At 37.5% G+C, this 12,675-nt stretch overlaps 1 protein-coding gene across 1 annotated transcript; it reads left to right on the forward strand.

The window, feature by feature from the left end:
• The first annotated feature begins 1,625 nt into the window (after positions 1-1,625).
• On the forward strand, positions 1,626-2,930 carry tmem238a (transmembrane protein 238a). Its single transcript, XM_076112747.1, has 2 exons — positions 1,626-1,776; positions 2,767-2,930. Exons 1-2 carry the CDS (start codon positions 1,626-1,628, stop codon positions 2,928-2,930), a joined length of 315 nt encoding a protein of 104 aa, XP_075968862.1.
• Positions 2,931-12,675: the final 9,745 nt, after the last annotated feature.

Here is a 12,675-nt window from a genome sequence, read left to right on the forward strand (position 1 = left end):
CGGACAACAACAACACGTGAGTCAGAGAAGAACATGTAAATAAATATAATAAATGGTGTAGAATTCAATGTTCTGTTTGATTTAAAGTCAAAAATCTTTGTCAGAAAACAGACTCACCTGAGGAGACTTTGTGCTGTGATTGAGTTCATGAAGCTCCATGATGATTAACTTTTAGATTATTCATATTTGTCGGACTATTCGCACAATAAAAACAACATTAAATGTTGTTTAGAAGACTCACAGACATGATGACGTCATAACTGAACACTGTCACACCTGAAAACCTTCTGGCCAGAGTCACACAGGTGTTTGGTGACGTTAGCTGGGAGGCTATGAACATGGTGGCTAATATTGATTACATATTGGTTGTACGGGCAGTGGAGGAAGTATTCAGATCATTTACTAGAGTAAAAGTACTAATACAACACTGTAAAAATACTCCACAAGTAAAAGTGCGGCATTGAAAGTGTTTAAGTAGCCTACAGTCAGAAAAATGTCCCCTGTGACTGTTGTACTGTTATATATTAATATTAGATTATTATTACTCATGCATTAATGTATAAACAGGCCTTTACTGTTGTAGTTGGAGCTCATTTCTAACTATTATCTAATGATTATTATTATTTCCCTTTTAATAGATTAATTGTTTGGTTACTAAAAATAAATAAATAATCAAAATAATTAAAAAGAAAATGAACAAATCCTCACATTTGAGAAGCTGTACCTGAATATTTTGCATATTTGTATTCAACTAATCACTTCATCTGTTCTTGTATAAACTGTTCGGTGGTTTAATTTATAAGAAAATATCATATTTAATGAGCTCTTTGTGTGTGTCGCTTGTTGGAACTTTAATTCATGATTTTTGTTTTGTTTAGCTTTTTTTCTAGATTTTAGTGCCTCTAAGTTATTTATTTATTTTACATGTGCAATGAACTTTGAAGTAAATTGTTTTTAAAATGATCAAAGAAACATTGCAATATTAAGAAAGAAAAGGAAATACTTGTGTAAAAGTACCTCAAATCTGTACTTGAATACAACAGACTACTTGTGTAACTGTACTACGGTACCTTCCACCACTGCACTATTTCAATCATTGATTAAAGCACACATAATACTAATGACTTATGTGTATTATTATATTAATGTATCATTAAGTACTAATAACATTTCTTTAAAGTGGTTTAATGATTGATTTTATGATCCATGTTGTTACAGAGACTAGCACCTCCTTCCTGCCGTTACTCCTCTAATCATCTGCTTGATTCTCTGAACACAAAGTTTGATGAATTTCTATTTGTTTCAATGAGCTGCCAGTTTCTGGGCTGCTGATTTTGTAAATATTATGTCTGACATCAAATACATAAAGCAATCCCAGTATGAATCTCTAACTCATCTTTAAGTGTTTTATGCTGAAAATGACAATTATCATTCAAGAAAAACCTAGAAATGTAGCATTTTATTCTACATTCGGGGTAAACATGCATATTAATATATGGTGGACACTAAAAACATGTGTTTTTGCAGCTCTAAAAGCCAGATTTCAGTGAAAAAAAATGGCACATTTGAATGTTTTTTAAAATATAATAACAGCAGCCTTTCTTCTCTTCCTCCCCAGGTTCACGATGGGCCTGTGTCACGGCCTCTCCCACTGTAAACTGGCTCTGGCCTTCGCTGTGTTGATGGATCTACTGGGAGGAGCCGCTCTGCTGGTGGGAGTCTTCGCCCCCCTGGAGATCAAAGGGCGGGACTTTGGAGACTTGCTGGTCTATACTGGTATGAAACAACAGCCCCAGTGATGTGGAGTAGATGTGATGAGTTACAAACTCACGAAGTAGGAAAGAGGAAAACATTCAGTCGTTGGTCGTTCTTTATTGGTTTATTGGTTCAGTGGGATCGTTCAGTAGTGGAAAATACATCTGATATTTTAGTGAGGAGATTGATTTGTTCCTGTGTTTCAATTTAAAATGTTAAAAAGCAAAATGTATTAATATTACATACAGAAAAGACCTTAAATCATGCAACTCAAACAAGAATATATTTATTTTCTCTTCTTTTTTTTTTATTGGAAGTACGATCTTAACAGAAAGCATGCATGTTAGCTTGTTTCCATGAGAGAAATTAATAATGATCATGTTTTATTTTAATTTCAGAGCTTTTGAAAAAAGGAACAAACATAAAACGTGAACTTTTTTTATTTCACAGTTTCATCACTTTGATCTGAACTCGTGCAATTTTGATGTAATGTTAATTTTTACACTTTTAAACCAGAATCATTGAGCAGAAACAGAAAGCAAATAAAGTTCTTATCTGGGTTTCACTCCCGTTCACGATAACTGCTTCATCGAGCAACATTTAATGTTAAAACACATTAAATCAACACCAAGTTCAACATCATGAGCTATAGTTTTGTCTACAGCGTGATATAAACTGTAAAGAAAAAGGTCAAATCAATGAGGAAGCAAAAATAGGAAACACAAGAAAGACAATAAGAGATCAAATATAACGTTATTGACATCAAAGGAAATTGTTGTGCAGCAGTTTAGAGAAAGAGTGCAAATATGAGATCTCAATAAATCCAAAATATAAACAGCTTGGGTCCACGTTTACTTCCTGTCAGCTGATGTCAACAGGTAATAATAGAATACGTAAAATAACACACCTTTGTAACAGTTGTATATATATTTTGTGATCATAGCTACTCGACTAAGTGGTGGACTTTCCCTGAATTGACTCTCTAACACGCGGCCGCCGGTCTGTTCACAGGAGCTCTGTTCGTGCTCATGTCTCTGGCCGGGTGGGTGTTGTGGTACAGCGGAAACATCGACGGTCTGACCTCCAAGAGGGAGCTCGGACACATCAGCAGCGCCGTCGACCGTCTGGCTCGCAACATCAGCCGCAAGATCCGCACGTACAGGGGCCACCTGTGAGCCAACGGACAGGAAGTCTGACTACCTTTCAGTATAAAAGTCTGCTGCCTCCTGTGTTGGTCAGTGTTGGTATGAGATACAGACACTGAATCAAACTCCTAGTGTTACACCTCAGAAACATTTCACTCGCAGCTCTGTTACATGATGTTGATGTTTTATTATCAATAGTATTATTTAGTGTTTATATCTGGTCTCTTGTTGGATTTCAATAAATGCATTTGCACTATAAATATCTGTTTTTTATTACATTTTCAACCATTTAAGATGAATTCTCTATTTACAAACAATATAGTAATATAATAAATATATACATTTTAATAAGTTAACAAGTCAAACAACAAAAATAAATTAAAACATTGATATATATATATATATATATATAGAGTATGTTTTCCTCTTCATCCTGTTATTTATGAACATGTGTAATGATAGTGCTGTTTCTATATATATATATATATATATATATATATATATATATATATATATATATATATATATATATATATATAGTATATCATAACAGGATGAAGAGGAAAGCATACTGTTTGCATTCACTATATATAACATGTTATATATATATATATATATAACATGTCATATATTATAATATTTTATATATATTATCTTATATTGTATTTTAATGTCTTATTTATATATTTTATATGTCATTATTTGTATATTTTATGTATACAATAAACACCTTTACATGTATTTATAAATGCACATCATGCATAATATATTCTGTACTTAACCCTCTAATATATATATATAGTTGTTTTGATTTATAACCTACTGTAACTCAGGTTAAGCAGTAGATCATCCAGCCAATCCCGGTCTGCTCTTATGTGCTAAATATCCGGGTTACTTCCTGTGTTCCTCTGGATTCCATCCTGCCGGACGACATGGTGAACTCAAGTGAACGCTGCGCATGAACCAGACCGAATGAACGGTCAGGTGTATCGCGTGTACCTGGCTCAGTAAATCTGGATCAACCTGACCACCTTTGAACTGTTGGATGACGAGCTACCCCCCCCCCCCCCCCCCCCCCCTCCCCCCCCCCCCCACACACACACACACACACATAGTGTGGTAGGAATTGAACTCAAATGAACTGAAGGAACTCTTCCATGTAATGAACTGAATGCCTCTATTTTTCCGTCTGACGTCTATGAATCTTATTTATCTCAGAGATATTCAAAAGGCAGATCATTTTGTTTTAAATTAGTCGTGTAATGATTTTTCTAATACGATGCTTTGTTAAACGTACCTGTGAAGTGGTTCCTCCAGCTTAGTACCTAACAAATGACTGGCCCATAACTCCTGTTCTACTTTAGGATGGATCCCACTTGTTACATGTACTTCACTCAGGAATACCAGGAGCACTGCTGTACTTCTTATTGTTGTTTTATTTCATTGATATTTATTATTTATCTTTTATTATCTTTTGCACATATGGTGAGGTGAAAAAAATGCATTAGAACAACATTTAAAACATAATAAAGAAAATAAATATATCAATTAAAAGTTATAGTGTGTCTTAAGTGCAGTTAGTTGCCCCAAACTCCTGAAAAGGTAAATAAACCGAACATTTTATTTACACTGTACCATGATATTGTAGTGTTTATCTTTATAATAATCATCATTTATCATGTAGTTTAACTTATTTTCCTGCTTACATTATTCCTATCTTTATCTGGTTTGGTTGTTGTGCTGCTGTAACACCTTATTTCTCCTCACTGGGGATCAATAAATAGTTCTTCTTCTTCTCTGATATTCAGAGTAATTAGTAGATCTATGATCTGTACTGACCTCTACTGGTGACTAACAGGAGTTACAACATCAGCAGAGAATACATCACCTGTGGCCTCAAGAAGAAGGATCAGAACAGATAAGATAAATAAACAAACACAAGGTGATTGAACCCCACCTGAACTCCAGATTACTACATCCATAAAAAAAGAGGAACGGACGTGGCAGCAGAGTTTCCCTCTGACACGGCTCAGGTAATCCGATTCACCTGAAAACACTGGCCAAGTCGGAGACTACAAAGTAATAGATTACTCGCTGTGGGATTATTGTAATCTGCTCTTCTACAGTAACAGACCAGTTAATCCCAAAACAAGTCATTAGATCCGTTACAGCATCTGTGGAATGAACAGATGTCAGATCAGACTGAAAGAATGGTGATTTGTTGCACTAGTGTCTTGAAATGAGATGTTTAGATTTATGAAAACAAAGTATTTATGACTTTGTTATTAGGTGTAGATGATAATTAAAACTTAAAAAAATAGAAAACATTTTCAGTAGACTTTATTATACTGTGTAGGGAATATTCATGTGAAACAGTTATTAGATATCTTAAATGTGTTATATATGAAAAGTAACGTTGACAATCCAGAAAGTAGGGGGAGAGGAAAATGAATTTCTTTTTAGGAGAAATGTTATTGGTAAAATAGAATAGTGTCAGATTTGATATGAATCTGTTAATTAAAGAGCGTCTTTGAAGCCTGATGCATAAATGAAAGCTGATTAGTTAATAGATATCACCGTGAAACTTCACCACTTCATTACTCACATTAAGAGAAGTATGTTTTGTATTATAAGTTTTCTGAAATGTTGTGTTTAAATATGCAAATAAGTCATTATCTAATGGTAACCTTTGGTGAATTTAAGAGAAATCTACAGATCAAACAGTCAAAGTAGTAAAATAAACAACTAAATGTGTATTTTGGATGTTTTCTTTCCTCTAGTCTGAAAGACGTGTTATGGAAGAAAAATAGACTAAAATCTCTTAATTGACCAGAGCATGAAACAATGTTTTTTTGCCAGTAGTTTCTTGCCTCAAGCTCCTGTTGGCTTCACTTAAAGTCCTCAAGCCTTATCTTGAGATTCAGTTCGACTTGTATTCTGGGTCTGTCAGATCACCAGACTTTACCCGAGTTGCCCTCGGATGTTAAAATCCCCCAAATGGATTGAATCTGAACGACAGCAGAAGGTTTCTTTGTCACTACTTTTATTAAACCCAGGTTTATAAACTCAGATCTTTTCTCTCAGGTTATTAACAAGATACTTTGGTTCCGTTCCTCGACAGCTCTTTGGTTCTCAGTATGACCCCCCCCCCCTCCACCCACCACCATGAATAACGTCATGGGAACTGAGCGTGAGCAGGGTATTCCCCTGCAGACAGTATTTGTATAACTAGTAATGGGATTATGAGGACAGCGAGCATGTGTTCACCGGCCTTGCTTCGGATACCGACGGGTGGAAATCAGGACGTTGGCCTCAGAGAAGTCAAGAATGAAATGTCCCGAGTGACTGAAGTGAAGTGACGATTAGATGGTTTTAGAAAGTTAAAGATCACCAGGAAAACATCAACGTTTTGTTTTATCACTTCACATGAAGAAGTACTCAGATCTCCGGTGAAAGTATTAGTACCACAGTGCAGAAATACTCTGATACAAGTAAAATACCAGACTTTAAATTCTTACTTTAAGTAAAAGTGCAAAAGTATCATCAAAATATACTTTAGGTACCAAAAGCACTCCTTATCCAGAAAGGCCCATTTCACAATAATACAATACACTGGAGATTGTAATTGTTGATGCATTAATGTGTTCATCACTTTAATTTTGCAGCTGGTGAAGGTCGAGCTCATTTTAAATACTTTACACGGTGCCGTGTATCTTAATCATAATTTATTATATTTAGTATCAATAAGCTGAATCTGAACCTAAAGATGTCAAATAAATGGAGTAAAACGTAGAATGTTAGCTTTCAAAATGTGATGAGGTATAAAGTAGAATAAAATGGAAATACTCAAGTGAAGTTTTTGTACTAAATTGTACTTCAGTACAGTACTTGAGTAATGCAAGCGACCTTGCATTACTCTGTCTGTTTTTTTGTCTTGTTTAAAGCAGCTATAATCAATATTTTTTATATTAACAACTGATCTAGTGACTAATGTTAAATATGTCGCTCATAGTGACAAACTCACAGAGAATCGTCACCCTCAGCGATATGGAGCATTTTAGCGTCTTTCAGCCTCATTGTTTTGTTTTATTTTGGTTCACTCTCAAGGCTCTCATCGGCAGGTAGCTCACAAGACCAGCTGGTCAACAAAGTGGAGCGTTTAGCAGCTAAAGAGTCGAGTTGTTGGAGAACAAAAACCGAGCTATATATGAGAGATTGAATATTGTGCTTACATTAACATTCACCACAAGTTGCTGGACGTGTGAATACGTTTACCAAATCAGCTCAAAAACAGATGATGTGTCAATGTTGTGCTCGCAAAGTGGCCACAAAAATGAAATTCATACAAATTTAATGAGCAAATAACCAAAGCTGTCAACTTTGAAATGGTATTTGGGAATCTTCTATTGAAGAAGAAGACTAAAGTAACGTTTTGCTCCAAAGTCATGAAGATTTATTTTGTTCAAGCCATTTTTCTTCAATCTCGTGTCTGACTGTTAATCTGACCCCCCTCTTCTCCCTCGACTAGTATCCATATTGGTAGCCATGATGCCCATTAGGGTGTGTAGATTAAACGCTCCTATTCTGGGAATAGATTCGACAAGGTCGGGCCAAAGACCTTAGATAATACTTATCAGCCTCATTCTGCTCACCACAGATTTTCCATTCCCTGTCTTGACTCTTTGTCTGCTTTGCATCGCTGCCAAATCCTCCTTACGCTGCCTAACACCACCACCTTTACTGCTCTCTCTCTCTCTCCTTCTTCTCTTTTAATCCTCCTCTCTTTGCAATTAAAGGATTCTCTTTCCTGGAAGGAACTCAATCCAAACAAGGGGGGGGGGGGGGGGGGGGGGGGGAGTTTAAGGTGAGATTGAAACAGCTAAGGGTTTGTTTTTTGCACGGTTGGGCTATTTGTTATTTGATTGGTTTGAGTGGTTTGTGAAAATTTGAACTTTTTTGAACCAAAAGTAACAAAACAAACGGAGGCACTTTTCTTCTGTGACTCAGTGTAACAGTCGTAAAGTCAGCAAACTGTCTCAATAATGTACCTCCGGTTCTGAAGAGTGAAGTCAATGCTTCATGTGTTAAAGCTGCATTCTCTCTAGTGTCCACCAGGGGGCGACTCCTCTGGTTGTATAGAAGTCTATGAGAAAATGACTCTACTTCTCTCTTGATTTATTACCTCAGTAAACATTGTAAACATGAGTTTATGGTCTCAATCTCTAGTTTCAAGTCATCTTCAATACAGCATGATGTTCATCTAGTACATTATGGTCCATTTAGAGTCAAACAGACCATAAAGCAGGGGATGCTTTAGGGCGGGACTACACGGTGATTGACAGGTCTCTTCCAGAGACGTATATAACGTATCTACGTCGCTCCACCGCAGTCCAAATATGATCAATTCAGTTCACTGGTTGCGAAAATCCAAGATAGCGACTGCCAAAATGCTGACCTCGAGGCTTCAAAACAGCAGTCCACAAACCGATGGATGACGTCACGAAAAACACGTTGACTTCTTATAAACAGTCTACGGTTGAGACAGCAACAACATCTATCTAAAGTTGGCTAACTATAGCTAGCCAACATTAGCCTACATTAGCAACTGGTCATACCAGACCAAGTAAAGGCCGAGTCAAAACAGTCGCCCCTATTATACACTTTATGACACTTCACACCATTTATTTTTCACTTGCTCCTTGCTCGCTACATTCTGACTCCAGCAGCAACTCAACTTCCGATCTCCTCACTGGTGAAGAAATATCTCGAGCCACACTACCCACAATGGTAAAAAAAGAAAGACGTTGCCTGGTCAGCCATATCTCTGGTGATGAGGTCTTCAGGGAAGAAATCAAGCTTAAGTAGTGGGGTGTCCACACACGATTTAAAGCTAATGCAGAGCTGGAAGAAGCAAAGCAAATCAGACATTATATTTAAGGTCGCGATCTCAATGAAACACTTCGCTAAAAAAACGCGCTGCCCACAAAACCATTGTTTTTCCAGAGCAATAAAAGTTTAAATATTGCTCGTCAATGTCACACTTGGCCCAGGCAGCCAATCAAATCAAGCAAGAGGGGGGCTTTACTACTTTACCACTGACTTGCTGTTTTAAAGCCGATGTGTGTGGTAGGGCTGTTGGGACTATGGCGTATGTGAGAGGGCAGAGAATATTCATATCTCATGTCGTGATAGCTTTATGTGGGCTACAGGGAGCGAGGGAGCGAGTGCATTATCCATTTTCCGTTTTCCATTAATCTTAGATGATTGGTTGCACATGCAGCACCTCTCCACAGGCCTGACCTGCTTTGCCAAGGTGTTTTTGACGATGCTTTTTATTGGCTATGACTTTCTTATTTCCATGGGAGAAGATAGTGTTTTCCTTCTTTGTTTAAAAGCTACATAGTTCCTCTTTAAGAAGCTATTTCACTCAGAAGGTGACATTGATTTTGCACGTCCTTTGGCAGAGCACCACAAAGCCTCGGCAGCCAGATGGCAAAATCCAAATCACCTGTGGAGCCGCAGGCCGACGTTGCCAGGAGGGAGGCAGGTTGCTGAAGTTGGGCCCTCAGTACGTCAGCAGAGGAATTAAGTTGTTTTATTTAATACAGAAGAGAGATCAGCGGTTTGCCAGGAGGGCTTACTGTAGCCTAGATGCTGCTCTACAGTTGTCCTGAGATAAAGCAGTGGGTGTAAAGGGAAGTCTGCAGTGCAGTTATGTCATCGTAATCAGATTGATCACACATTATAGTGTGTTGTGGTAGTCGTCGCTCTGCCTGGTGACATTATCTTATAGGAGTCAGGTTCCTGAGATCACACCTCTGCAAGAGGGTTTTGTGTTTGCCGGATTGAGCCTTTTTCCGCATGTCTTCCTCCTACAATCCAAAGACATGCAGGTCGGGTTCACCACCGTAGGTGTGAAGGATAGTGTGAAGGGTTTTATGTCTCTATATGTGTCAGCCGACCTGTAGAGGATGCACCCCGCCTCTCGCCCGATATCATCCAGTGTAAAGGATAAGCAGACATGGATAATGGATGGACAGTGGTTTTATAACATTCTGATGGTCAGTTCCTGCTTTCTACAAAAACTGCATTCCCATACAACTCAAAAAATCAATTACATTTAGAGGGAAACATACGGTCACAGTTTTTAACAGTTTAAAAAATGTGCTAAATGTTGTAAATTGAAACAAAACAAAAAATGTCCCAAAACTACTTGGTTAGGGTTTCGATTTACAACCCGACTCAAAGGTGGCAACATGAATGGGAGACCAGACGAGTTAAAGGTGATAAATATGTACATTTATTTAAAGAATACATAATCTAAACTAAACAAACATGGAGAGTGAGCAATCAGTGATGTCCGCTTGTAAAAATGTCCTAAACAAACCAAACTAAACAGCAGCCGTGTCAGCTAAGGAAGAGCCCGTCAATGTTCAGGTGGAGAGACTTTAAAGCTGTGTACATTTGCTGAGTTACGGTAGAGAAAAATGTGAAAATGCGAGTATTGTTTTGTTCCTGCTACACGTCTGAGTGATGAATTAGCAGTAAACTTACTTACAAACACAGGAGATACATTAAAGTGAGCTGGCAGAAAGGTGAGGGAGGACAGAGGGTATAAATACCACTCGGGTCAAGACCCCTGAATCCTGAAGAGTTCGGACTTTTCTTTGTTGTCTGGTTTAAGGTGGAGCAGATGGTGGATGAGCGGTCAACTCTCCTTTAAGCACATTTAAATCACAGAGCCACTCAGCACCACTCGCTGATGTTAAACTGTTAAGTCGTTGCCTGCCCGAAGGTCCGAGGTAGTTTGGGGAAGGACTCACTTTTACTTTGTCACTTCACTTGATCAGGTTTATTTATACGTCGGATAAAACCTGCATCGGGCTCGTAATCAGGCAGCGTTTCACTGCCAGGTCAGTTGCCTTGTTATCTGCTGCAGCCCCAAGACAAGAGCCGAGCTGCAGGCCGATCCTTGTAGTCCGCTTTTGGTCCGACCTTTAACCTGTGACATGTCAAACCTCCATCTTCCCTGTCATATAGATCTCACAATACATACACAATAATACAGAGTGTTTGTACACTGAAGCAGTTGATAATACTGGCAGCGTTGACAAGTTAAATATCTTTAAATATAACCATTCAAGAGGCAGAAAATCACATCCAACTCTTCATTTGACTTGAAAAGATGTAAAAGACTATTAAACCACTCTTGGACCATCATGGGACACTAACGCTCTCCAAAGAAGCTTTTATGAACTCAAGTCTTCGGTTAATTCATTTGGAAAATTACATTTAATGATAGTGAGTCGGACTAAAAATGGAAACATTTATTTTTCTTTCTATTTTCTAAATTTAATGAAGCCAAAATTTACTTCAAGTTTACCAAGATTTATATAAGGTAAATTGCATAACTGAACTAAACTAAGCTAAGCTAAACTGAAGTTTATGTCCTTTAATTAGTCTTAAATACGCCCTAAAATAGACACCATCTTTCGACGGGATCACAATGAATAAAGTGTGTGGGAGGTTGACAAAGGCTCCTTCCTCACTTCCTACTCCCTTACTTTGTGTGCCCTTGCTTGCACCACACTCACCATCAAACTCCAGCCTTCATCTTGATCTCAACTACACATCTGTGACGTTTCCTTCCTGCATCTTGCACAGTTTTGACGCTATCGCGGTCACAAAAATCACACATGGACGCAGCCTCGAAAGATGAAAACAATACCAGCGTCGCTGTCGCGGCTGGTAACCAAACCAATAAATCACTTTGCATATATTTGCAAATGATTCATAATTGTATAATTGTTCTGTTGAGATGAAGTCGACTGTGATGAAGTACTTAGATATTTTACTAAAAGTAAAAGTAGGAATGCCACAGTGCAAAAATTCTCTTTCACAAGTAAAAGTGCTGCATTCAAATTTTTTACTTTAGCATCAAAATATACTGAAGTGCCAAAAGTAAAAGTACTCAGAGTGAATAGACTATATCATAATAATGTATGTTATTGTATTATAATTAGTGATGCTTTAAAGGTTGAGCTAATTGTATTTACTTGTTTTAAATATTGTTTTTCCCCCTGGGGATCAATAAAATCTGAATCTATAATAATATATTATCATTCATTTAAAGATTGTATTTTGTATTAATCTCAATCTGCAAAGTAAGCGATCAAATATTTAAAACACATTCTAGATAGATGTGACTTGGCCACTTGACTACATGAAAAAAATAGAAGAAGCAGCTCAGGGCTTCACATGGTCGCTGCTGAGGCTCTGCGTCAGGGTGATCCACTTTAATTGACTTATCTGGACAAGAGGAGGCTGACTTCCTCTTGCTCACAAACACATCGTCCCTGTTGGTCCTGGACTCCTCAGCTGCTCTCACAGGTAGGAAACAAACGGAATATCACCATCCTTAGGACTCCAGAAACTGAATTGGACCTTTAGACTATTTGACTGTTGGTATTGGAGGTATTTATCTTAAACTAGGTTCAAGTGAGATTCGTAGAGGCATAAGAAGGGAAGAGAAGACTTTTAATGGATGAAAAGCAATGTTTACATACATTTTCTGTTGTTGTCTTTTCACCTTTAATTGATCTGTTTTGTTCCCCATCAACATTAATGTACCATGTGGAATTTTTATAACTTAGATGATGAAAAGAGAAGACTTACCGATAACTTATTAAAAGTGTTTTACATAATTATCAATTCATAGGATATAGTTGACAGACAGGCGGTCACTCACAAGTGTTCGCCTTAGTTGTCACGTCTG

This window comes from Anarhichas minor, unplaced genomic scaffold (assembly GCF_050575085.1).
Source record: "Anarhichas minor isolate MPS153535 unplaced genomic scaffold, ASM5057508v1 ptg000051l, whole genome shotgun sequence".
Taxonomy (NCBI): Eukaryota; Metazoa; Chordata; class Actinopteri; order Perciformes; family Anarhichadidae; genus Anarhichas; species Anarhichas minor.